Raw genomic sequence first — 27,336 nt, forward strand, 5'->3', positions numbered from 1 at the left:
AGCAACATTGTATTCGGGGGTTTATAAAAAAAATACTTAAGGTTTATATAGGCGAAGAAGTTTTATTTTCTATTTGGTCTGGAACCTGTCAACTGACTTGTGCTTTGTCTGGTCAAAACATAACCTTCTCATTCATCTTGCCATTATGGACATGCCTCACCTTTCTTCCTGGCTACCAACGGTCTCAAACGACTGGCCTTTTGATCACATTTGGAGTTTCTAACCTATTGAGGAGACCAACTACATGCTGTGTCTTATGTTTGTACTAGGAAAGCACAAGTTAATTGACATGATGCATGTTCTGAATTAAATCTCATCTAAGAAAACTGAAATCACTTGACATCAATTGAAAGACCCAATTTGTTGTATTAAAAACCTTTATTCCGAACCTTTGTTCGGTTCTGTACAGTGAAGAAAATGTAAAAACAAAAAAAAATTAAATGGAGCTACACCATGTCTCCAAATTGTACTAGAATAGAAATCAAAGAATATAAATCAAATTTTAAAAGAGCTAAATGAAAGCATGGTCATGCGCCTTGCTGTGGTCCTCCGTAGTCTATGGGGGCATTGGTCCTCTCATGGGGCCTCGAGGTGGGCCACCGGGGGGCCTCGGTGGCATTGGTGGCCCCCTCTGGAAGCCAAACGGAGGCGGACGAGGGGGACCCCCACCGTAGCCTGGTGGGGGCATGGGAGGAGGGGGTCCTCTCATGCCTGGATGCATGGGGTGACCTGTGTGGGTGGGGGGAGAGGGAGAAGGGATTCACACAATTATATATAATCTCATACAGCAGCACATTACAACAAGGATATCAGGAAACAGACCTCTTGGATATCCATAAAATGTATAAATGTCTGTGTCCCTTTAGACAAATATGTAAAAATGTTTGTTTACAATACATTTCTTTAAAGTCCAAAATGGACATACCAATTGCAGACTGTAGCATTAAACTAAGAAAAATTGTGATGCAAAACAATTTACCACTTTTGGTTTCATGAATCAGGAGTCAGGCAATTACTTATCCAACTTTGAGATTTCAACTACTGAACTGTATTGAGTTGAATTGACCCCTAGCCTTGTGAAGGCACAGCACTTACCCATGGGATGCCCATAGGGCCCTCTCGGTGGCATGCCCATGTGTGGATGAGGGGGCATGCCGGGGGGTGGAGGCGCCCGGTGCTGGTTGGATCCTGGGGGGCCCGGTGGAGGCACCATACCTGGGGGATGGCCATGAGGGTGCATAGACATCTGGGGCATTCCTGTTGGACATGAACAATATAATTGGTGGTGGTCCTCAGTAGCTTAGTTGGTAGAGCATGGCGCTTGCAACGCCAGGACAGTGCGTTCGATTCCTGGGACCACCCATACGTAAAATGCATGCAAGCATGACTGCATATACACTACATGGCCAAAAGTATATGGGCAACTCTTCAAATGAGAGGATACGGCTATTTGATGCACACCCGTTGCTGACAGGTCTATAAAATCAAGCACACTGCCATGCAATCTCCATAGACAAACATTGGCAGAAGAATGACCCGTACTGAAGAGGTCAGTGACTTTCAATGTGGCAAGATCATAGGATGCCACCTTACCAACAAACCAGTTGGTAAAATTTCTGACATGCTAGAGCTGCCCAGTCAACTGTAGGTGCTGTTATTGTGAAGTGGAAATGTCTAGGAGCAACAACGGCTCAGCTGCGAAGTGGTAGGCCAGTCAAGCTTACAGAACGGGACCACCGAGTGCTGAAGCGTGTAAGCGTCCACGGTTGCAACACTCACTACCGAGTTCAAAACTGCCGCTGGAAGCAACGTCAGCACAATAACTGTTCGTTGGGAGCTTCATGAAGCTCAAGCCTAAGATCATCATGGCAAAGCCAAGCCTTGGGTGGAGAGTTGTAAAGCTCGCAGCCATTGGACTCTAGAGCAGTGGAAACGCACTCTCTGGAGTGATGAATCACCCTTCACCATCTGGCAGTCTGATGGTCTAATCTGGGATTGGCGGATGCCAGGAGAACGCTACCTGCTTGAATGCATAGTGCCAACTGTAAAGTTTGGTGGAGGAAGATTAAAGGTCTGTGGCTGTTTTTCATGGTTCAGGCTAGGCCCCTTACTTCCGGGGAAGGGAAATCTTAACGCTACAGTGATATTCTAATCTTAACGCTACAGTGATATTGTAGACGATTCTGTGCTTCCAACTTTGTGGCAACAGTTTGGGGAAGGCCTTTCCTGTTTCAACATGACAATGCCACTATGCACAAAGCGAGGCCCATACAGAAATCTCTTGACGAGATTGGTGTGGAAAAACTTGACTGGCCTGCACAGAGCCAAGACCTCAAACACCTTTGGGATGAATTGGAACAAAGTCTGCGAGCCAGGCATAATCGCCCACCATTTTGGAATGAGATGTTTGCCGTTTGCTGTCCACATACTTTGGCCATGTAGTGTATTAATGCACCTCATCACACACATGTTCTCTTTCCTTACCAGAAATAGCAGTACCGTAAAATTTCACACACTACAATTTGAACTCCAATATTTAACAATCTGGGCAAGCTTTTCCTGACTGTGGTACTCAATCCAAATATATGGTCGGGGTGAGTGACTTACCCGGGTGCATGCCCTGGTGGAAGGGTGGCGGGCCGGGTGGGGGGCCTGAGCCCCCTCCCTGGGGTCCTGGTGTCCCTGGGGCTGGGGGCATGGGCATGCCGGGGGGCATGCCAGGAGGCATGGATCCAGGGGGTGGCACAGGAGGGAAGGCACCAGGAGGGGGCATGCCTGGAAATTAAGATGAGAGAGAAATTGCAAAAAAAAAAGTTTAATTGAAATTATTTTGATGTAGATGTTTTAATGTTGTGTTGGTGTTAGTGAACAAGTTATAGTCAAGGAATTGTGAAGCCAACATAACATTTTCACATTGTGAGGAAAATCACATTTTTGTCATTCTTACAAATCTACAGAGCACAGTCTATGACTATACAAGGCAATATGATTACTATCTAAGTACCCACACAAAATACCTGAAGGATTTAGGAAGTTGTATACTGGACCCTATTCCAACTGCTGAAAGAGCTGCTTCCTGTGCTTGGCCCTCTCCTATGTTGAACATAATAAACGGCTCTCTATCCACCGGATGTGTACCAAACTCACTAAAAGTGGCAGTAATAAAGCCTTTCTTGAAAAAGTCAAACCTTGACCCAGAAAGTATACAACTAAACGGCCTATGTCCCATCTCCCATTAAAAAAAAAAAAAAAAAAAAAAAAAACTCACTGCCTTCCTGAAGACAAAATGTATACGAACCGCTTCAGTCTGGTTTTAGACCCTATCGTAGCACTGAGACAGCACGTGTGAAGGTGGTAAATTACCTTTTAATGGAGTCAGACCGAGGCTATGCATCTGTCCCCGTGCTCCTAGACCTTATTGCTGCTTTTGATAGCATCAATCACCACATTCTTTTGGAGAGATTGGAAACCCAAATTGGTCTACACGGACAAGTTCTGGCCTGGTCTAGATCTTATCTGAGAGATGAAAGATATCAGTTCGTCTCTGTGGATGGTTTGTCCTCTGACAAATCAACTCAATTTCGCTGGTCCTCAAGGCTCCGTTTTAGGACCACTATTGTTTTCACTATATATTTTACCTCTTGGTTATGTAATTTGGAAACAATGTTAACTTTCACTGCTATGCGGACGACACACAGCTGTATATTTTGATGAAATACGGTGAAGCCCCAAAATTGCTCCTACATATCTTTTCTGATTTGGTCCTGCCGTACATACCTACAGGTACGCTACGGTCACAAGACGCAGGCCTACTTACTGTCCCGAAAATTTTTAAGCAAACAGCTGGAGGCAGGGCTTTCTAATAGAGCTCAATTTGTATGACATGTGAGAGACGCAGACTCTCAGACCTTTAAGTCTTTATTGAAGACTCAGCTCTTCAGTAGGTCCTATGATTGAGTGTAGTCTGGCCCAGGAGTATGAAGGTGAACGGAAAGGCACTGGGGCAACGAACCGCCCTTGCTGTCTCTGCCTGGCTGGTTCTCCTCTCTCCACCGTGATTCTTTGCCTCAAGTCCTATTACAGAGGCTGAGTGACTGGCGCTCTTCCATGCCATCCCTAGGAGGGGTGCATCACTTGAGTGGGTTGAGTCACTGACGTGATCTTCCTGTCCGGGTTGGCGCCCCTCCCTCGGGTTTGTGCCGTGGGGGAGATCTATGTGGGCTATACTTGGCCTTGTCTCAGGATAGTAAGTTGGTGGTTGAAGATATCCCTCTAGTGGTGTTGGGGCTGTGCTTTGGCAAAGTAGGTGGGGTTATATCTTGCCTGGTTGGTCCTGTCCAGGGGTATCATTGGACGGGGCCACAGTGTCTCCCGACCCCTCCCGTCTCAGCCTCCAATATTTATGCTGCAATAGTTTGTGTCAGGGGTCAAGGGTCAGTCTGTTATATCTGGAGTATTTCTCCTGTCTTATCCACTGTCCCGTATGAATTCAAGTATATTCGCTTGCGCTCTCTCGCTGCTGCTGCAGTTTCAACTGTTCTGCCTGCGGCTTTGGAACCCTGACCTGTTCACCGGACATGCTACCTTGTCCCAGACCTGCTGTTTTCAACTCTCTAGAGACAGCAGGAGCGGTAGAAATACTCTGAATGATTGGCCCTGAAAAGCCAACTGACATTTACTCCTGAGGTGCTGACCTGCTGCACCCTTTACAACCATTGTGATTATTATTATTTGACCCTGTTGGTCATTTATGAAAATTTGGCCACAGCTTGGCCATGTTCTGTTATAATCACCACCCAGCACAGCCAGAGGAGGACTGGCCACACCTTATAGCCCGTTTCCTCTCTCGGTCTCTTCCTTGGTTCCGGCCTTTCTAGGGAGTTTTTCCTAGCCACCGTGCTTCTACATCTGCATTGCTTGCTGTTTGGGGTTTTAGGCTGGATTTCTGTACATCACTTTGTGACATCAGCTGATGTAAGAAGGGCTTTATAAATACATTTGATTTGATTGATGAAGCTGAAATCAAATTATTTAACCCTGGTGCACACACTTGCACACACACACTTACCAGGCATGGGCATCCCGGGTCCCAGGGTGGTGAGGACAGGCGTTGACGCAGAGGGGGGAGGCGGTGCATCTGCGAACAGCTGATGCGGCCGGTCAGCCTGCGAAAGCGGGTTCTGAGCAGCTAGGAGGCGTTCAGCGGCCGAGCCGTGCCGCTCACCCTTGGAATCCTTCTTGAAGGCATATGACACCGTAATTGGTCGGTTGCACAGGTACTGGCCATTCATGGCCTCGATGGCCGCGTCAGAGGCATCGAAACTGGCATAGTTGATGAAGGCGTAGCCCTTGGAGTTGCCAGTGTCCGGGTCGCGCATGATCTTGGGCGTCTGGAGTATGACCCCAAAGGCGCTGAACGTGTCGTAGAGGAGTTTCTCGTCAATCTCCGGGTCCAGGTTACCGATGAAGATGTTGGCGCCCACATCCAGGTTCTTGTTGTGCGCTGAGGCCTTGTTGACACGGATGGGCTTTCCGTATAGTTTAATCATGTTCATAATCTTGATGGCGTAGTCCGCATCCTCTTCACTGAGGAACTCAACAAAGCCATAGCCTTACGAAGGGGTGGGGACAGAGGAAAGAGTAACATTCAATAAGACTTTAACGGTTATATTTCTGATCAGCATTTTTTTTTTTACATGCTATTTGTCTCTAAAGGAGTCTCCAAAAATGACATGACATCAACAAGTGATGGGTTTTATAGCATAGACCTAATCTACAATGATCTGTCTTCTTTACATAGGCTAGTTTTAGTTGTACACAGTTCTTAATTTCAAACATGAGTGCGCCACCTCACCATGTGATAGAAACCCTGGGGTTAGATATCAAAGTGTAGCATATCTGGTTGGTCTTACTGATGGTATGTGTCTGTTCTGTTACCAATGCGTTGTTTGTGAGTATGTGTGTTACTTACCTTGGTGTTGTCCCGTGACTCTGTCTTTGGGCATGTGTGTGTTGACCACAGGCCCAGCCTGTAGGAAGAGCTCCCACAGAAGTGGCTCTGCCACTTTCTCATCCAGACCACCCACATACACAGTGGCATCTAAAGTAACAGAGAGAGCAAAACATCAAGTGGATGGGTATAAGCCCAAACATAAAACCTTGTTATGGTCCCATGCCATACAAGATATTTTCAAGTCGTGCGGAAATGACTACCGTTACCCGGTTTTTAGCAACACTTCTCCTATTTTGGAAGCTATATCCTATATCGGTTCCCATTACTTACATTACCGAGCAGTGCACAGGAATGCATTAAATCTAGTTTCCACGCATACGCTGCAGTTACATCACGTCTTTGGTTCAAGAGCACAAACCCTGCAAAACGAGCGCAGTTTTGCCAAAGACAGGGACGGTAAGAAGGGTGTAGCCTAACGGTTGAGAGCGTTGGGGGCAGTAACCGAAAGGTCGCCGGTTTTACTGTACCTATCCGGTGTGTGACAAAAAAATATATATATAACAAAATTCGCTCTGGATAAGAGCATCTGCGGAATTACTTACATGTTGCTGAATGTAAAAATTGAGTGCGCCCAACGCGCGAAATCAACCAAGGCTAGGAACATGTCCAGCTAGCTAATGTTACCCTCTTTGAGCCAGTCCCATTTAGGTATATGGCCCTACCTTGAGCTCGCTAGCTACCCATTCATAGCCCGGCAGATTCTTTAGTGACAAATCGGACGAGTCTGGCAGGACGTAAAAATACATAGCTAGCTATCTAGCTTGTTACAGTACATATGGCAAACGTAGGCTTGTAAACGAGCTTTGTTTGGCAATAGAATTGAGTCACACAGACAAGGCATACGGCTGGCTACGTCTTCATTCAGCTAGATTTATAGCTATAATTTTTAGGCCATGGGTTCAGATGTAATGGAAACTACTCGTATGGATACATTTGATGAAGTTCATAGTAAAATATAAAGACGTATCTACCTTGGTTGCGCTCCGAAATCGGTCCCGCCGCCATGTTAAATCCGGCGTGAGGGCAGCGTTATGCGGAAGTTGTTAATCTGATGGGCAAGAAACATATCCGGCAAAACCAAAGAACGCAATTAGATCAAGTCGCCCTCTAGTGGTGGGCTGTCTGTACCGGTGAGCTCTCATTCAAGATGCAGCTGCCCCGCACACCCATATAATTAAAACCACTCTTTGCTAATATCACATTTCACATTTTTCTGTATTTTTTACCAATATCGTGCTGAATCGTGCATTCCTTATAGGGTCAAACTACAGAACATAATTTCAAATACATTGTAACATTTTCATAGGCCTATACCTTTGTCTCTGCCTGTTTTGACAATGTATCATAATGGTATCTCTTATTATGTCTGACTTTCGGGTTCAGGCTATGCACTTCTGTGTAATTGTCAATGGCTGTCTAACAGTGACTTTATCTTAATGGAAACACCTGCGAAACAGGCTCCTCTAGTTTACATCTCACTTGAGCGTGACTTCTTGGATAAGATAAAGTGGCCACATACCTGGCTGTGCCAGTTTCAGAACAAGTTTGTTCACTTAACTGACTCTATAAATAGTTGTTTCAAGTCAATGTTACAGGAATCAGTAACAACTTGAGTAATAGGTACATGGGATACAGGCTCCTGTGGCTACAGGCTCCTTAGTTTAGTGAGAAAATGGACAAACAGAACAAATAATTCATATCTTTGTCTTGCCAGAGGTATGATGAAAAGTCTCACATGGACTTTATGCGTGGACTCCTTGCTGCCATGGGCTTTGATTGTTCCCGACGTGCAAAGTCTACTGCACAGAGGTGAGTGGTTGCCACTTTGCGTAATTTAGGCTATATTATGCACAGACAAAGAGAGTTAAAGTAAAAAATACATGGAATATGAACTCTTCTATTTCTGATAGTTAACTTTAGTTTGCCAACACTTTAACTGACTAAAATCTTTGAACAAGCATTGAGTTATAGCTGATACACAACTGAAAATTCACTGAATGTAATCTCCCTGGCATAAAATGGAGGCCTGTAGAATGGAGGTGACCTGACCATGTCCTTTTCCTCACTCACTCAGACACTTTGTTGAACTAGAGTTGTCAAGTTGTCACATTTACATGTTCAGTTTAAAAGCTATATTCATTTGGACAGTGAAGCTAAAACTTTTAGTTAGGCCCTATACTCCAGCATTTAGGATTTGAGATCACATATTTCATATGAGGCGACAGTATAGAATGTCACCGTTCATTTTAGGGTACTTTCATACACATCTGTTTTACCTCCCCTGTTATTGGTAATGGTGAGAGGATAGCATGTCTTGGAGATATGATCTTAGTGCCTGTAGTGCCTTCTCTCTCATCATTATTCACGATTCATTCATGATTATCCGTAATCATGGTAGCATCCACAAAAATGCAGAAGTGTTCAGAAACATATTCTTATTTACAAAATAGTGACCACCAAAATGAAACAATAAATTATTATCCATTAATTTCTATTGGGCACAACATAATCCAAAACACAACCAAAACAAACTACAAATACATCCAAATTTGTCGAGTCACAAGCTTGATGTAGTCATTGCATGCTAGGAATATGGGACTAAATACAAAACTTTTGGAAACATTAATACAGTGAACTTGTCCAAATACTTATGACACCTTCAAATGTGGGGACTAGATACATAGTGACTTTATTTAACCGTTTACAAATTTCCTAAAATAAAATGACATTCTGTACTGTCACCTCATATGAAACATTTGATCTCAAATCCAAAATGCTTGAGTATAGAGCCAAATAAAGTTTAACCTTCACTGTCCAAATAAATACATAAGGGAGTGTATACTGTATATTATAAGGCTGAAATTAATGGTAGCTAGGTCTTAAGAGGTAATGAATATTGATTTCCTTCTTCCCACTGAAACAGCTCGCCAGCAGAGGTGACAGTGGCACATGTTGCCAAGAAGGAGAGCAGCCCTCAGATGTGTAGTCTTTCCCTGGACCTCGACCCACCGCACTGCCAGAGCTGTATCTCCTACGAGGCTCGGCTGCAGCGCCTGGTCTGCGGACACTTCTACTGTGACCAGTGTAGGGGCCACATCATTAACCAGGCTTTCAAGGACATCGAGGGCCTCTCGGACTACCCCTGTCCTATGTGCAACTCTATCCGTCAGCTGGGAGGCACAGTGCCTGAGCCACAGCTCCGCAGTAATAGCACCCCCACTGTGTCTGTGGGCTTCAACGATCCCTCCTCCCCCACATCCTCACCTTAGCTCTGTTAATGCAGGTCACCAGGGAAGAGGAAGAAAAGGACACTGGGACTTGAAGTAAGACAGTAGAAAGGCCCTCTGTCTGTTTTTCCACTAAAACAGACTCCAATCAGAGATTCTGGACTTTTTCACGAGGAAGTGTGCTCCAGCAAATTACGCTTTTCTTTTAATTATTTCATAAAGGATGACATTGGAATCAGTGAGGGTTGTTTTTGGCTGCTTTATTGCATTTTATGTATACAAATCTAAATAGAAACCTACATTGAGTAAAAAAGTAACAATTTAAAACTGGTCATATAAAATACATAAGGACTGTATAAAACAAAGTTTATATAGATCACATTTTGTACAAATGGATTTATGAATCATGCACAACTTGATAAGCGAGAAGGCAGGGTAATAACATGACTTGAACAGTTTATAAAAAGATTGCAACCTGTGTTAAAAGGAATAACACGCAAACATTAGTCCCAAGTTATATTAAGTGTCGCTAAAACATGTATTTACATGGTAATTACACAGACAGGTTTAGTGTAATTACAGTGTAGGTACACATTAACAATCTGGTAAAAAAAAATACATTTATAAAAGTATTGGATTTTCAAAAAAAATGAAATTGGAAACCATACTCTTACAGCAATGTGAACAATATACCTGCCAATGTAATTAATTACCATGTAAGATTGGTTGTTTAAGCTACACTTTATATAGAAGTGGGACCCAAACATTAAACAACTACATTTTTTAACAATGTACGTGATTAATGGTGAGCAGACAACTGCCATAAAAACCATCTGTAACACACCATTATACATTTAAAAGAAAAATACAAAAAATAAATGATTCACACAAATAAGCATGATGGGAGAATACACCTACCAGACACTTCATGAAATATGATTTCCAATAGCTAACACAAATACAGTCAGGTATCTACTTGCAGCCAAGTGTCAGCCTCCTCCTGGTTGAGGCAACCAGGGTTTTACAAGTTCATGATGCCATTGACCTTAACAAGGGCACCAGGACAGGTCAGATTACATGAAAATAGAGCTCTTTGGCCATGCACAACAGTTGTGGGTTTGGCGTTGAAAAACAGAAGCATTAGCAGAAAAGTACCTCATATCTATGGTCAAATATGGTGGTGCATTTTTTTATGTTATGGGGCTATTTTGCTTCCATGGGTCCTGGGGCCTTTAAGGTCAACGGCATCATGAACTTTACCAAGTACCAGGACGTTTTAGCCAAAAACACTTGGGCGCAAGTGGAGGATGACACTTGGTTGCAAATGGATCTTCCAGCAAGACAATAACCCCAAGCACACATCAACATCCACAAAGAAATGGTTAATTGACCACAAAACCTACATTTTGCAAAGGTCATCTCAGTCTCCGGGCTTGAACCCCATGTGGTTTGAATTGAAGAAAGCAGTCCATAAGCCCTGACGGAGGACATAATGGTTCTGGAAAGATTCTGTATGGAGGAATGGTCTAAGATCCCTCCCAATATGTTCTCCAATCTTATAAAACATTTTAGAAAGAGTCTCTGTGTCGTTGTCCTTGCAAGTGGAGGGTGCTGGTGTTTTACCCCCATCTTTAAATGTTTCATTTTTTATTACTGGTTAAACTAAAGCTCTTTCTCTGAACAATTATATCATTATAAAGTAATCTAATTTCCCTTTTTTTGAACCATGAAATATAGCTTAGTATTTGTATTATTTATTTTATACTGTCTTTTTTTGCTCATCTTTTTTTAAGGGTGCCAATAATAATGGACCTGGCTGTGTGTTTTAACAAAAGGTTCACTTCTTAATTGAATTAGGACAAGCATACAATGGATTGCACTTCAATTGATATGGCTGTTGTTTGTAGAAACAGGTGCCAGGTCTATAGAAATTGAGAACCACATGAAATGCCTTACCCTGGCTTGGTAGAAAAACGAAGAACACTAACCAATACTGTCAATGAAAGAAGAGCAATGGAAATGCTATCCAGAACTAACGGGCATCTCGGCAATTTATTTTGCGCTGCTGTTGCTATTGGGATATATCATTACATTCAGGAAAGTTAGGGCAAGTTAGCTAAATCTTTTTTTCTCTCTGCTTATTTTCTTTAAAAAAAAACATACCATAGACAATTCCATCAAGAGACATATAGTAAGTAGGATACAATGTTAAACCCAAGAGGACATTGGGACTATGATACAACATTAACGTGATGTTTGGTGCATTTGATTCGCATTCATTATTTTTTTTTTACTGTAGCTGTCAGTGTGATATTGCCATTGTGATATGACATAGGCATTTACTGGTGTTCAATGTGAACATGAATGGATTCTCTGTGTGCTCTGATCCCTGAATAAATGTGTTTTCTAAATGGGTCTATTTCAAGAGAATTTCAGAGTAGCAGATCGCATGACTGGATAACATTTCGTACCGGTATGGTAAAGCCTCTGTGAAATTCCCCCAAAACAACATCAATTCAAAAGAATTCAAGAAGGATCCACTGTTATTTCATAATGGCTAAAAGATTAAGCCGAGTCCTGGACTAAAAACACTTTCCATGGAGCATTTATGATGGAGATTCTACATGTTTTTTTTGTCCTTTGAATTTTTATTTTCAGCGTATAGCTGCCAAAACGCTTTAATAAATGTTTTACCTTGAGAGTAACTTGTGGTTAGGGGGAAACTGCAATCCCATATATTACTACACTGTGCACTGTGTTTGCTATGTTTTTGTGTTGCACACATTACTCACATTTAAACAGTTGTTAGAATCAATGCAGTGGTCAATCCGTATATCAGTATCGGCTGAATTACTTGTGTGTGTTTTAGTTAAAAATGGCTTAGTGACAGTAAATGATCCCGACTTAGAATGATAACGCTGAAAGTTTAGTCATTAAAAGCTGCAAGGCCAGAAAAAAAACTGTTGGATAACTGACATTCGTGTAAACATTCTAGCAAGCAAAGCTAGGCAATTAGTTATTTTACGAGTGACATCAGTTTGAGTCGGAGGAGCGGTTCTTTCTTCGCAAATAAGGCTGGCTATCACTAGATGATAGACTCTACAGATGTAGGATCTTAATTTGACCTATGCTGTCACAGCAAAATAATCCTGCAGCAACAGGATTTGAACGTTTAGTCCATAACGTTGCTTGAGCGGTGGTAAGGCTTTTATCTGGCCAAAAGTAGGCTTCATGAAAAGTGAAATACTATATAACCGTGTGTTAGTGTGGGTTTTCAGTAAATGTATGTCAATTACAAAAGTTAATCTGCATTTCCTGTGGTGCAGGAAAATCCTCAGCAACAAAAGAGTGATCAAATTAAGATCCTACCTCTGTATATAAGATCTGTAATGTAAGAGCTATACATAAATGTTCAAATAACTTTCATAGTCCTTAATGAAGCATGCTTAAGCAACAGACATTGGTCTATTTTGGTGAGAAAGATCGTTCTGTGACAATATCCTTGTGATTATGTCCTGTACGATCATTAAAGGCAAGTGATGGGCTTTAACTTTGCCCATGTGGTAGCGTTGTCTACCAGCTTAGAAAGGGAATGAGAGGAATGATAACATTTCATTATTCCATGTGAATTTCACAAATCCAATAACATGGCAGCACAAAAGGACCTCAATGACTTCTTATTATTCAATCCTGGTCCTAAAGATTTTGTTCTAAACTAGCACTAACATATCTGATTCAAATAATCAACTTATTGTGAAGACCTTCATAAACTGAATTAGGTGTATTAGTACTGGGCTGGAAAAAAACTGCTGAAAGATCTAAGAACACTCACTGTTTTATAATTGAAAGCTCCTAAATGGCTGCCTTGCTAGTCTCTATACAATCAATGGTTATTGGCCACTTTTCCTCATTCCATCTCTAAGGCCAGATTCCAAACTGACAACCAACTTCCTTCCATCTGCCCTTGACTCCCAACTCGCAGATCTGATCGGGCTGAACAGGTAAAAGCCATGTGGTGGAAGCTATGCAGAGTTACTATTATGTTTCCCACACCTATGTAGACTTTTTGAGAACTGTGAGGGGGAAGTCAACGTGGGCAAATGGAAGTGAATCAAGTTATGGGGTTGGAATCCAGCGTATACCTAGCAGGTTGAAGGCAGGGTGGCAGTGTTGGCTGCATCCAGTTGGCCAACAGCCAGCATCAGGATGTCCTTCTTTTCCTTATGAAAGCGAAGCTCCCGGCCGGCCAGCCTGGCCTCCTCAAGTTCTCGATCTGTTGCCGCCACCTCCTGGGCGATGGTGCCAGCCACGCCTTGCTCTCGGTTCACCCAATCAGCAGCCATTTGGGTACGCATGTCATCATCCAGCGCCCTATGGGAGTAGTGAGCCAGCACTTCCTGTTAGGGGAAAGCAGAATAAAAAAGTTGTTAGGCCGGAATGGACCTTATTGACGCCATGGCCATGATCGTTAGAAAATTCAGGCTAGCTGGGTAGGAAACAGAAATGCTCCATTAAATCATTATATTTTTCAACAGTACTGGTATCCTAGCAGTGTAGGTTTGATTGAGTTCCAGATTATGTTTCATGATCCTGAAATGCCTGGATTTGACATGAGCTGGAACCACAAATGCGTGAGCTGCGTGGCCAGCAATAACATAATTTCAAATGAGGAATGTGAGACGTCTGGGTGAGCTAATTACTCCAGTGGCTCAGCCCCTCTCCTTAATCATTGAGATGAAAGGCATAAGGCCAGACCAAATAGAATACTTAAAATCAGTCAAGAGACACACAGGGCGAAAGCACTCCGTAACCCTAGAAAACACAGTACAACTGAGTCGTATCTATCCCAATCGTGGAGTTGCTGGTTGCTCTTCCTCCTCTTTGACTTGTGATCTGAATGGCGTAGATTGGCAAAAGCCAGGTTTGAGGCACAATTTGACTATTCAGGTGAATTTATATTCATTTAATGAATTGGAAGTTGCCTGAACTGACCCCCATACTGCAAAAACAATGTCAGAAAGCGCCAATGTTTAGATAAGCAAACATGAAGGGTGGGGGATGAAAACTTAAAGGTGTGCATAGAGCCTGAATATTTTAATGTTTGAGATCAGATGAAGTCAAAGAAAAATGCTTTAAATTCTGGTAAAACATTTTTTACAAACTTGAATCAAACTCTGATCAAGGCTCATAGTCGACGCCTTAAAAGTCATTTATGTATGTAAGATGCATGAGATAATGAGGACTGAACACAAACATTTAGGTCACCCGACTCTGCCTGGAACGGAGTCACTTCATAGGTATTCATTCAGCCCACACAATGTGGTTTAGATAGGTTCCTTCAGCATGACATTCCATCCTAACTCAAGCCAGAGTGTAACTCAGCCAATTATCTCCAGTGAGTTTCAGCCCCATTCTGTACTTAAGTTGAACTGAGATGTGGTGTTGGCTGTACCATTTGAATTATAATTAAATACTATCACTGGCAGTCTGTAAGGATGAGGGATATGTTTTATTTTCCAAACTTGCTGGAATTAATGGAAACTGTCAGGCAAATGTTTTTCTCAAATAACTCTTTAGTTTGATCAGTTATTCTGTTGCTGAGAACAGAGAAGTTTGAGTTATGATGTAGCTATATTTCCCTTCCTTTACACCAGAGGGGTATACTACAAAGCAGGATCAATGAGTTAGCCAGCCAGTTTTGATAAACAAACAGAAATAACTATAGATTCTCTGATTCATTAAGAAAGCTAAAACTTAAGTATGTGTTTTTGTTTGTTGAGTCAATTACACCATACTCATTTCAAGTTCATCCTTCTAAACAATAAAAAACAAATCAGAATTTTTAAGCAAGTTATCTGGCGAATTCATTGATCCTGCTTTGTAGTGTACATTTAGTAATTTAGCAGATGCTCTTATCAAGAGAGACTTACAGTGGTGAATGCGTACATTTTTCATACTTTTTCAAACTGGTCCCCTGTGGGAATCAAACCCACAACTCTGCTGTTGCAAGTGCCATGCTCTATCATCTGAGCCACATGGGACCCAGGTGTGTGTCCAAATATTTTTCTCAAAAGTGCCAGAAATATAAACATATTCAAATTTGCTCACATACAGTTGAAGTCGAAAGTTTACATTCACCTTAGCCAAATACATTTCAACTCAGTTTTTCACAATTCCTGACTTTTAATGCTAGTAAAAATACCTGTTTTAGGTCACTTTATTTTAAGAATGTGAAATGTCAGAATAATAGTAGAGAGAATGATTTATTTCAGCTTTTATTTCTTTCATCACATTCCCAGTGGGTCAGAAGTTTACATATACCGGTACTCAATTAGTATTTGGTAGCATTGCCTTTCAATTGTTTAACTTGGGTCAAATATATTGGGTAGCCTTCCACAAGCTTCCCACAATAAGTTGGGTGAATTTTGGCCCATTCCTCCTGACAGAGTTGGAGTAAAAGTCAGGTTTGTAGGCCTCCTTGCTCGCACAAGCTTTTTCAGTTCTGCCCACACATTTTCTATAGGATTGAGGTCAGGCTTTGTGATGGCCACTCCAATACCTCGACTTTGTTGTCCTTAAGCCATTTTGCCACAACTTTGGAAGTATGCTTGGGGTCATTGTTCATTTGGAAGACCCATTTGCGACCAAGCTTTAACTTCCTGCCTGACTGATGTCTTGAGATGTTGCTTCAATATATCCACATAATTTCCCTCCCTCATGATGCCATCTATTTTGTGAAGTGCACCAGTCCCTCCTGCAGCAAAACACCGCCACAACATGATGCTGCCACCCCTGTGCTTCACAGTTGGGATGGTGTTCGTCGGCTTGCAAGCCTCCCCCTTTTTCCTCCAAACATAACGATGGTCAAACAGTTCTATTTTTGTTTCATCAGACCAGAGGACATTTCTCCAAAAAGTACGATCTTTGTCCCCATGTGCAGTTGCAAACCGTAGTCTGGCTTTTTATGCAGTTTTGGAGCAGTGGCTTCTTCCTTGCTGAGCGGCCTTTCAGGTTATGTCGATATAGGACTTATTTTACTGTGGATATAGATACTTTTGTACCTGTTTCCTCCAGCATCTTCACAATGTCCTTTGCTGTTGTTCTGGGATTGATTTGCACTAAAGTACGTTCATCTCTAGGAAACAGAACGCGTCTCCTTCCTGAGTGGTACGATGGCTGCACGGTCCCATGCTGTTTATACTTGCGCACTATTGTTTGTACAGATGAACCCTGGTACCTTCAGGCGTTTAGAAATTACTCCCAAGGATCAACCAGACCTGTGGAGGTCTCCAATTTTTTTCTGAGTTCTTAGCTGATTTCTTTTGATTTTCCCAAGATGTCAAGCAAAGAGGCACTGAGTTTGACGGAAGGCCTTGAAATACATCCCCAGGTATACCTCCAATTGACTCAAATGATGTCAATTAGCCTAACAGAAACTTCTAAAGCCATGACATCATTTTCTGGAATTTTCCAAGCTGTTTAAAGGCACAGTCCACTTCGTGTATGTAAACTTCTGACCCACTGGAATTGTGATACAGTGAATTATAAGTGAAATAATCTGTCTGTAAACAATTGTTGGAAAAATTACTTGTGTCATCCACAAAGTAGATGTCCTAACCGACTTGCCAAAACTATAGTTTGTTTACAAGAAATTTGTGGAGTGGTTGAAAAACAAGTTTTAATGACTCCAACCTTAGTGTATGTAAACTTCTGACTTCAACTGTACATACTTACTTACCTTTTACACATAATGGTCATAAGTCATTGCTTTCACACAAAATAAACCAAAAATATTTGAACAAAACAGAAAAACAATTGTTTGAAATACATACAAAAAAATACTGATTGACACCAAATCATGTTTTATTTAACACCAGGACAAATACCAAATGAAACAGGCCTATGAAATAAAGTGATACCAATAATCAGTACTATTATCCAAATGAGATCTTACTTGACGGGAGCATTGTCTCTCTCTCATGGCCTTCAGGCTACCATTCCAGTGCAGCAGCTGAAAGACTGTCATCAATTCCTGAAAGAAGAAAACAGTTCAGCGTCGACAAGCAGCATTGTTGTGTGTGGCTGCGCCACATGGAAAGCACTGTTTGGCACTAAGCACAATTTCAAGTTTGATTATTATCACAAGGCTATGAGTTTTTAATGCCAAAGTCACAAGATTTAATGATTTAAGGCTGGTAATGGGAGCTAAGAGGTGGCTGGGGCGGCAGATGGCCTAGTGGTTAGAGCGTTGGGCCAGTAACCGAAAGGTTGCTGGATTGAATCCCCTAGCTGACCAGGTAAAACTCTGGAGTTCTGCCCCTGAACAAGCCAGTTAACCCACTGTTCCCTGGTAGGCTGTCATTGTAAATAAGAATTTGTTCTTAACTGACTTGCCTAGTAAAATAAAGGTTACATTTAAAAAAAGAGGGAGATGGTCAATAAGTAGCAATCATTTGTTTGCATGTGTAGAGCCCTAAATCATAAGCTGTGGTTTGGAAAAGACCAATCCATGCATTAGATTCAGTGGATTTGGATGACAAACAATGAAAAACTGGAGGCTAGCAATTCTGTCCAGATTTGTTTGCCAGACCAACATGCTCTTAGGAAATTCCTGGAACCACAGAGTCCAATACATGGTTTTGCTCCAATTTTCTTCTGCACGCACGATGGTCCTCACACTCATTCATGTAGTGGGTCTCATTATCTAGTCCTTGACATCTACAGCCATCTCTAGTCCTCGACATTCCTGATAAGTGCACTTTGAATAAGTCAAATCTCTGTTTAAGTGTGTAAAATCTCAATTTAATTTGGTTATTGATTATTTCAATTGCTCCCGAAAATGGCATGCTCTGCTTTAGTTCATGCTGTCATGAGTCTCAAACCGTTGCATTTATCAGGTTCAACGGCAGACTTTTCCCCCATTCAACCTGGGAAACCAGAGTGCTAAGTCATAAAGCAGAGGTGAGGAAACCAGCCAGCTTTAATAAACACTCAGAAATAACTCCTGGTTTTCTTGATCATAAATTAAGCTATAGTTTAGGGCCGATCAGTAAAAGTTTATATTTTTTCATGAACTGGAGTTACAAAGCTAAATGACAATATAGTTATCGGCTTTGTGTAATTACCAGTAGTTTTGGCACCACTAGCCATGTCTATGTTAACATGTATGCATCTCCCTTGTTTATAATTCTGTAGAAACCATAATATAATTTCACATTCTCCAACCAATCCCATGTGTTCTTTGTATCTGTGTGGGCAAAGAATAGCCAGTATTTGGATTCCTCATCTCCATCTCCTCCAGTGATGTGTATTCATGGATGCCAAGCGAAGCCATGTTTCCCCCAAAAATGTACCAAGAAAAATATTTTTTTAAATAACATAAAATAATGTATCTTTCGTCTCTCTGTGTTTTGCAATTTTCTTTCTATAACATCTGCTAACCATGTGTATGTTACCAATACAATTTGATTTGAGAGGCGGACAGTATCTCACTGGAGAAAGCATCCGAGCGAGCAAAAGAGCGCCCCTCTGTCTCTGTATGAGTAACCCATCTATCTGATGCCGTCGGGTCAAAAGAGTATGATATTGTTGCCTCCGGTAACATTGAATGCAAGGGAAGCCAGCAAGCTATTGGCCTCTCTTAATCAAAAAGTATACAATAATAGCCAATCAGAGTTGAGCTAAACTGAATGAGGTCAACTGTGAATGGTCCTGGCACACCAAAAAAAAGTCTCAAGGGAAGACAAATGTCATTGACAGAAAAAAACTTGAATTGTTGCATCTCGTTGTGTTGTTGTCCTCTGGTGGCTAGCTAGCTAGCAAACATGTTCCTAAATTCTCCATGGATGGAGATAGGGATTTGGAGATGTGGTTTTGCTTAATTCAACGTACTGGCCAAAGATTATAACGGTGATTCTGATCAAACCATAAATTCATACATTGTGTCCCTGGCCTGAGTGGATGGAAGCTCAATATGTAGCTAGATGTAGTAGGCACATTTTTATTTTTATTTTTCTGTTATTTTACCAGGTAAGTTGACTGAGAACACATTCTCATTTGCAGCACCGACCTGGGGAATAGTTACAGGGGAGAGGAGGGGGATGAATAAGCCAATTGTAAACTGGGGATTATTAGGTGACCGTGACGGTTTGAGGGCCAGATTGGGAATTTAGCCAGGACACCGGGGTTAACACCCCTACTCTTACGATAAGTGCCATGGGATCTTTAAGGACCTCAGAGAGTCAGGACACCCGTTTAACGTCCCATCCGAAAGACAGCACCCTACACAGGGCAGTGTCAATCATTGGGATATTTTTTTTTTTAGACCAGAGGAAAGAGTGCCTCCTACTGGCCCTCCAACACCACTTTCAGCAGCACTGGTCTCCCATCCAGGAGCTGACCAGGAAGCAAGCCAGCAGTGGTATGCAGGGTGGTATGCTGCTGGCATGTTAACTAGCTAGCTCATCGTTACCCATGAAAGGAAGTTAGACTAGCAAGCACTTTAGCCAGGTAGCCTAGAACAATAAAAACTAAAAGTGTGTACTGTATGACAGATTCATAGACCGTTTCGTCAAAATGAAAGAAAGGAGGATGGCTTTGGCGTTTCTCTACAAGTAGTGTGAGTCAACATGTTTTTTCTACTTACGCACATGCACACACAGAAATCAGTACCATGGACAGCCACATGAAATTTATGTTGATAGGACTAAATCGATTTTGGTATAATTTAGTTGTCACTGTGTTAGGCTAAGCATAGGTGATTTGAAGTTGGAATGGAGCTGGAATAGTGGATGCAGCGACTTATGGTAAGTCTCCGGTGTTCGAAATCAATAGTTGTTTAGTAGTCTGGAAATGTCAGAAACATTAACGTGCTTGAACATGCTGTAGGTCTTGTAACTGTTTGTTACATGCAATATGCTTTGTGGAATCCACCAGACAGATGTTGCTCTCTGGTTTTGTGATGAAACAAAGGGGTGGTTGAATTTATTCAGCCACTGTGTCTTCATATTGTCATGGCTTTTGGTCTATGTATCACGGTGTCAAGCCGTACAGGTTATAGAGCAAACAGCCTAATTATCACAACACAAAGGTTGTAATATGTATTTTTTTTCATGGCTTGGCTTCCACAGTGATTTTACCCACAAACCGCTACTGATCTCCTAATTTCCTACATCCTGACCAACGTACCATAGTGCCACCAACATTCCTAAACTGGCCTCATATACAGTCCAACCTTTTCCTTTTCTTACATTTCATTGCCGTAACATCCACTGTATCATCACAAGTAACCAAACTTTGCGTTACTCCATCCTGTTTACCTGAAACTCCAACATTGACTTTCCTTTGTTGGACTCCAGCATGAAGCGAAATGCTCCAATTCCTGTGCTGGGGTTGTCTGCCTCTTCTCTGTTTCCCTGTAAAATACAAGTAGAGTCCAATCATCCAGTCTTGTTCTCCTTAAGAGCCCAATCAGATTAAGATCTTACCCTCATAAGGACATGACCTTTTAATAGGAGCTGCAGTATGGATTATATTAAAGACCAGTGTGCACTGCTTCTGTTAGTGTACATTGAAAAATACATTAAATGCCACTCACATTAAAGGAGGCCAGCGCCTCACATACACTCTTCTCAATGAAGTCATCTGTGATGCGGCGGGAAGGATGCTCGTTGAAAACCGAGTTCATCAGCGCGATCTTGGCAGCACTGCGTCTTGCTTCAGCCTTGGTTGGACAAAACTGCCGAAAGTAAAGCATAAAACATATTTAGTACTTTTCTGAATGTTTCCAAGTCCCCCCAAAATATATGTTGCCTTTGGCATACATTGTAACGTTATGACCCTGTGATTCATGCAATATCATAATATGGGTGAGTCAAATTATTGTACGGGACTTCTGGAAGTCATATATATTTAATTTTAATAATGACCTTTATCTCGAAAGATTAAGCACTTGAAATCTATGTTAATCTTGTTTCATGTATGTTTCAGAATGATGTCTAGGTAATATCGATGCTTCCACTTCATTGCTATTATTTCAAAGAAAGAAAGAGAGAGAGTTAGAGAGTTAGGAAGGATAGAGGCAAGGGAGGCCCTGTGCAAATGGGATGAGGGGGAGAATGTGGGGAGGGGTGTCACGGCTCCTTCTAAACTCAATATTTGGCTCTAATTACAACCAGATGAGCCACCATATGAGTTTCCAACCACAGTATGCATTGTAGCCAGCCAATTCGAGGAGAGGAAGAAATGGCAAAACATTTAATCCTCCCATGGAATATTCTGGTATGCTCAATGCTAAAGTTCTAGTATGATTTAGAATTGAAAATAACATTTGAAAAAAAGAATGTACATTAAAGCAGTCATTACTATTTCAATAATACTGGTGGATTATTTAACAGATAGGAACACGGCTCATACTGAATGCAATTATGTATACATTCATGGATGAGATCAACAGGTATATCCAGGTAAAAGCTATGATCCCTTATTGATGTCACTTGTTAAATCCACTTCAATCAGTTTAGATGAAGGGGAGGAGACAGGATAAAGAATCATTTGTAAGCCTTGAGAAATTTGAGACATGGATTGTGTATCTGTACCATTCAGCGGGTGAATGGGCAAGACCAAATATTTAAGTGCCTTTGAACCGGTATGGTAGTAGGTGCCAGCACACCGGTTTGAGTGTGTCAAGAACTGCAACAGTGCTGTTTTTTTTTTACACTCAACAGTTTCACGTGTGTATCAAGAATGGTCCATCACCCAAAGGACATCCAGCCAACTTGACACAACTGTGGCAAGCATTGGAGTCAACATGGACCAGCATCCCTGTGGAATGCTTGACACCTTGTAAAGTCCAAGCCCCGATGATTTGAGGTTGTTCTGAGGGCAAAAAGGGGTGCAACTCAATATAAGGACTCCTAATGTGTGTTCCTAATATTTTGTACACTCAGTGTATAGAACAACATTTACACACACTTCAACAGTTCTGGTCAAGTTATAAACTATGTAAAACGTGCTACTATGCCACTTAACTTCATTAGATACTTAAGACAGCTTTATCAAGACATTTGTTTAAAGACATGCTCTGGAACTTTGGCGACTACTAAGTATTTTTTTTTTAAACCTCCCGCTTTGGGCTGGATATAGTCTTACTTTGCCATACCTTCCAAAATCACGTCGTTGTCATGCCTCCCTTGGATGTCTGGAGAATTTTGAATTGCAAAAACAGTTTGAATGGTCTGCAGGCTCCCTGCGGCAAGATTTTGATTGGATGTTACATTTCAAGAATCCTCCCCTCACATGCCCGTTGGTGTTATGTTTGTCACGGTTTTCAGACCGGAAAGAGAACATTTTGCGGAGATTTATTGCAAACTATCATATGGAACATTACAGAAAATGGAAGACAAACTAGGGGAAAAACTGAATTCTGTTTTGCCAGAAGTGTGCTCTATACACAAAATCGGGTTTTAATCTGCGATTTCCCAGCCATCCTCACCCACTGTTGCACCTACGACACTAATCTAGTGAGCACTACTGGAGCTCCACCCAAGCAAGGCATTTCATTTGTTTGACGTGTTGCGAGCATACACTCATTGGTACACTGGGTTCTAAACCCCGATTTAGCTATTTTTCTGCCATGAAAGCGACAGTTTTTCTGGGAGCTGTGCTGCACCCTTTTCCCCCACGTGGGCCAGCCCACTAACAATTTGAGTTCAACCAATGAGCTTCAGCCCCTCGTCAATTGAGTGACAGCTAGCAAGTTGTACATCCATGCACACACAGCAGAGCGAGAGCAATGATGTTGTACACATATCTGCACATATGTGACATAGTACACAATTTTAGGGGACCACTTTTGACTCATGAGCGCTCCCTTTAACTACTGGCTAAAAAGTATACAATAGTACTGGAGAATCTAACACATTCTTGAAGTATTCAGATAAACAACAGAACAGTGTGAGGAGAAAGTTCCAGAAACATCCGGGTCATGTTCATTAAGCAACAAACAGAAGAAAATGGACTGAAACTGGGAGGGACTACCTGTACCTCTCCGATAAGAAACAGGAATCACATACACATACTAGAAACGTATGAACTCACTGTACAGTAAGTCTCTTTGGATAAACATTTCTGCTGAGTGTTTTTTGACTCCAACAGAATATGGGTGCACAGTCAGCAGTTGGTAAACAAAGACACTGCATAAACATTGTTTTCAATTGCACAACTTTTTGCTACGGGGTGCCCCCATAAACATGACCCAGGCCTAATTAGTCGCTTGCTCTCCCTTGACATTTCTCAAGACAGTTCAGAAGAGGCTCCCAGTGATTGACATTTGATCTGAAAATCCAGGGCCAATGTACTCAGGAAGATCAAGTTACATTGTCAGAATTGATTTAGGTAGAAGCATTTGTGCATGAGTAGAGTTGTACCAATGTACTCGGGAAGATCAAGTCAGATTGGCAGAATTGATTTAGGTAGAAGCATTTGTGCATGAGTAGAGTTGTACAGACGGATAAATCCCTAAGGTTATGGCCAGATAGGGAATTTCATTCATACAGCTACACCAACACAATTTTAAACCATTATACTGTAGTAGTAATAATAAGTACACTTTTCAAGCACTTTCACTAACTCAGAGATACTATACAGGGGGCCTTCCACCCAAGGAGCGTTTTAGTGCCCACAACTTTATTGAGACAGCCTACAGTCACAGGTTAGCTCACCTGGAAACTCCCAAAGCAGCTTCCCCCTGGGAGACTGACGTAGCAAACATAGGGTGGGTTGTTTGATGGGACCATCTCGTACACCACCAGCGCCCCATTCCTGAGGTCTGCCCCTCTTGACTGCTTCATCTGCCAGAACTCTTGCAAGGCTTCCACCACGTTTACTGGATGAGACATAAAATGACACAGTTTAACATTAGACTGCATGGAGTCATAAAGGTGGACTCAGCGATATGACGTAGATGCAGAAAGTAAACGGCATAGTGGGTCAATTTCTGCAACAACTAAGAGCATTGAAGCGCAAGGCTCAATTTGCTGTTTTGGTCCCATGGCTACCATGCTGTGACAGCATGAAGCGAACATGTGCACTTGCACAGATACTGTGTGTGAGTCTTGCGTCTCGCTCATCTCAATAGCTCAAGTTAGAATTGCTGAGTCTACCTTTAAATATGGTCCGGTGGACTCATTTGGTATTCAGGTTTGAAAGAATAAAAGTGACACAATGGAATATTGAATATGAGTAAGGATTAAAACTTGGAACACTGCTTTCGCACATATTTGGAGATATAATATAATAACCGGATGTTTTTGGATAAGTAAACAACAAGGAACAACCCACTGAACTGACTGAAGCTGTCCGAATTTCATTATATTTAATTAACCAGGCAAGTCAGTTAAGAACAAATTCTTATTTACAATGATGGCCTAACCAAAAGTCCACATAGACTCAAAATGATGAAAGAGTACATAAGATCATCATACTTCTGTAAATTAAAATTGAATAGGCCTACCCACATTTCATTTATTGGGTTTTGGATGATAGTATAACATATAGGCTAGGCCTACTCTAAAACATTGGCTGTGACTTGAAGTGCCAAATTTCGAATGGAGTGCCCAAGTGCTACGTAAAATGAGCACGCAACAGTATCCTGTAGTGAACTGCATCCTGTAGTCATTAGCCTAGATATGACAAAATATTGGCTATCATAAACTCGGTATGTTCATGTAGCCTACTGTTATCAACTGGATGTGCAGTTTTGGTGACACTATGTATGTTGCACATGCACTACTACACTATTCAATCCCTTTTGTCAGTTTAATCACAGTTACGGTGAGTTACATTTGAACCACGGCCAGGGAAAGTCGGAGGACCAAAATTCTGCGACTAATTTGTTCCAGGTTACCTCTGCCATAGCCCTGCGTATGCTTAGCAAAGCTCCGAACAACAGCCTCCACCGCCTCCTTCAAGACCGCCGGGTTCCCTGGATTACATAGACCGAATCCAGCCACCCCTGTTCCGAGACCCGCACTCCCAATAGTGCCGTGAAGACTGTGGAGTTGAAGCGGCGGGGGTGGCCCGGAGGAAGCACTTAGGGAGGCCGGGGGAGGCAGCAGAGGTGCGGTTGGAACTGTAACCCCGGGCCGGAGAGAGGAGCGTAGGGTCCCAGTCGATCCAGCTCCAAATCTTATCCCTGGTTGAAGTCGCTGAGGGCGGATAGATTCCATTGTTGAAGCGTAAACGTCAACAGTAGGGGGAATACCAATAGAGGAAATTCGTGATGAAAATACTGGTTTCCTCGCTGATAATGTAATGGAAAATTACAAAAAACTAAACTAAAAAGATAGTGATAAATAAAAAGTGTTTTCCTCACGGAGAAAAATGTATTCTGCCAATCCCGTTAGTCTTTGTGACGATTAGGCTGCTTGGCTGTCAATCTTCGGGTAGGGGCGGGGAGAAATCAGAGACGTGGAAAAGGGGAGCTGTGAATAGGCCATTTTCTTGAACCAGCAATGCAGGAGGGGGAAAATATTAGGAATCAATGTAGCCTCCAAAACTAAAGGAATTCTGTTGAAAATACACGCTCTATTATTAGGGTAGTGTAACTTACATTGTAATACTTTGGAAAAATAGCAGCTACTGAAATAATTATTCAAACGTTTTAGGGGTAAAGATATGTTAAATGACAGTGACAACAGTGATAGATACCTTTAAATTATACTACTTTTTAACCATTTATGCAACGCACACTATCCATCCATCCATCCATCTTTCTAACTTGTCATCTAACTTCACTATCGCTGGTCTAGATCAGCTGGACATCTAACTAAAACACAGACCCTAAACCAACACATCTAACTTCATAGTGTGGATTTTGATCTACACCAACTAACCACTCCCTAAATAAAGATCCAGACCAGCTAGAGCTAGACTGACCAATTACTAACTAGACTACAGATGTAGTATCTTAGTTTGATCACTCTTTTGTTGCTGAAAATGTTCATACAAAGCAGGAAATGCAAACTTGTAGTGTATTTGAGTTTTAGAAAGGCTTTTAAAGTCTCTAATTTCCACTTAAAACTGGATTTGCTCTACCAAAAAATGGATAAACTCCTTAAAATCACCAATTTCCTGGTTGCTAAAACTCTAATAGTTTGCCTAATTTCCGTTTATGTTACAGAATTAGCCAGAATAGTGTAGATAATCATTGTACCATCCAAACCGCGGTGTAATATATTATCCATAACCAAAAATATTGTTGTTTCAGCTGTTTCAAGCTGGTGTACAAAACCGAAAGTAAAATAAGCAAAAACAATGTTTAAGAACAGGAAGGGGAAAAAAAGCACACATAGAACATATCTACAATTTCTTAGACTTGCTTTCAAGTAGAACAATAGCTCTATAACTCACATTTCTGTGAATTTGATCAGGTCACCCAAAAAGTGACATACTGCCACTTAAATTTTTTTTCCATTAATTATAATCCACATAATAATTCACATTTCCTGTTCCTGCAGAATCATTTTCCTACTGTAGCAAACTGGCTTAAATTAAGATCCTACTGTACATTTGTATAGACCTAGACCAACTAGATTGTAGATCTAAACCAGTTATACCAACTAGACATCTAACTAGACTATAGATCTAAGATGACTAACAACTAAAGCAAGCACACATTTTCTTCAGGGACCTTCACATTTTCCAGTCTGTAGGCTACCAAACTAATTTAAAACCGAAAGGGAACAACCATTTTTCTTCCAATTAGTTGAAATATTAGCACTTGTAGAACATAATTATTTAATATGGCCCAGTTTATAGCCCAATGGGTTAATCTGGCCCTGTTAGAATCCAGAATTTTAATTCTGGGTTTTAATGATTTAATTCTCTGTCACGAGATACTACCCACCTATCCACCTGACCTTACAATGACTCTCACCTGCCAACAGCAGCACCTGCCCCATACGCTGTCCCACAACCAATGAAGGACAGAAGTGATTAGAAGTAAGTTAAAAGTGAGAAAAGTGAACAAGGAATTCCTTGAGTCCCTTACTCAGTTTTTCAGGTTCTGTCAGCAACGTGGTCTCGGGGCAATTCGTA

The 27,336-nt window shown here is 41.6% G+C and overlaps 3 protein-coding genes across 3 annotated transcripts; 1 reads left to right on the forward strand and 2 right to left on the reverse strand.

Moving 5' to 3' along the window:
• Positions 1 to 359: 359 nt before the first annotated feature.
• LOC110488213 (splicing factor 3B subunit 4) lies at positions 360 to 7,115 on the reverse strand. Its single transcript, XM_021560331.3, has 6 exons — positions 6,985 to 7,115; positions 5,972 to 6,100; positions 5,069 to 5,611; positions 2,608 to 2,775; positions 1,096 to 1,257; positions 360 to 729 (listed from the first exon to the last, which is right to left on the reverse strand). The coding sequence occupies exons 1-6, from the start codon at positions 7,016 to 7,018 to the stop codon at positions 557 to 559; spliced, it is 1,209 nt and encodes a 402-aa protein (XP_021416006.1). The 5' UTR covers positions 7,019 to 7,115; the 3' UTR covers positions 360 to 556.
• A 423-nt stretch (positions 7,116 to 7,538) lies between these two features.
• Positions 7,539 to 11,941, forward strand: LOC110488215 (uncharacterized). The gene is made up of 2 exons (XM_021560335.3): positions 7,539 to 7,822; positions 8,937 to 11,941. The coding sequence occupies exons 1-2, from the start codon at positions 7,749 to 7,751 to the stop codon at positions 9,280 to 9,282; spliced, it is 420 nt and encodes a 139-aa protein (XP_021416010.2). The 5' UTR covers positions 7,539 to 7,748; the 3' UTR covers positions 9,283 to 11,941.
• Positions 9,486 to 26,565, reverse strand: LOC110488214 (LIX1-like protein). The gene is made up of 6 exons (XM_021560334.3): positions 25,145 to 26,565; positions 23,961 to 24,124; positions 20,837 to 20,977; positions 20,559 to 20,654; positions 17,195 to 17,272; positions 9,486 to 13,637 (listed from the first exon to the last, which is right to left on the reverse strand). The coding sequence occupies exons 1-6, from the start codon at positions 25,464 to 25,466 to the stop codon at positions 13,383 to 13,385; spliced, it is 1,056 nt and encodes a 351-aa protein (XP_021416009.1). The 5' UTR covers positions 25,467 to 26,565; the 3' UTR covers positions 9,486 to 13,382.
• Between the last annotated feature and the right edge of the window lie 771 nt (positions 26,566 to 27,336).

This window comes from Oncorhynchus mykiss, chromosome 30, assembly GCF_057628025.1.
Source record: "Oncorhynchus mykiss isolate SJ-2025 chromosome 30, ASM5762802v1, whole genome shotgun sequence".
NCBI lineage: Eukaryota > Metazoa > Chordata > Actinopteri > Salmoniformes > Salmonidae > Oncorhynchus > Oncorhynchus mykiss.

What these genes read in the sequence shown, in the direction of transcription:
- LOC110488213 (XM_021560331.3), bottom strand. Translation starts at nt 7,018, where the DNA reads ATGGCGGCGGGACCGATTTCGGAGCGCAACCAAG. An exon ending in GATTTCGGAGCGCAACCAAG is followed by an intron (nt 6,101 to 6,984) that starts GTAGATACGTCT and finishes CTGTTACTTTAG; the next exon opens with ATGCCACTGTGTATGTGGGT. An exon ending in AGTCACGGGACAACACCAAG is followed by an intron (nt 5,612 to 5,971) that starts GTAAGTAACACA and finishes CCCCTTCGTAAG; the next exon opens with GCTATGGCTTTGTTGAGTTC.
- LOC110488214 (XM_021560334.3), bottom strand. Translation starts at nt 25,466, where the DNA reads ATGGAATCTATCCGCCCTCAGCGACTTCAACCAGGGATAAGATTTGGA. An exon ending in TACGCAGGGCTATGGCAGAG is followed by an intron (nt 24,125 to 25,144) that starts GTAACCTGGAAC and finishes TGTCTCATCCAG; the next exon opens with TAAACGTGGTGGAAGCCTTG. An exon ending in AGTCAATGTTGGAGTTTCAG is followed by an intron (nt 17,273 to 20,558) that starts GTAAACAGGATG and finishes TTCTTCTTTCAG; the next exon opens with GAATTGATGACAGTCTTTCA.
- LOC110488215 (XM_021560335.3), top strand. Translation starts at nt 7,749, where the DNA reads ATGGACTTTATGCGTGGACTCCTTGCTGCCATGGGCTTTGATTGTTCC. An exon ending in GCAAAGTCTACTGCACAGAG is followed by an intron (nt 7,823 to 8,936) that starts GTGAGTGGTTGC and finishes CCACTGAAACAG; the next exon opens with CTCGCCAGCAGAGGTGACAG.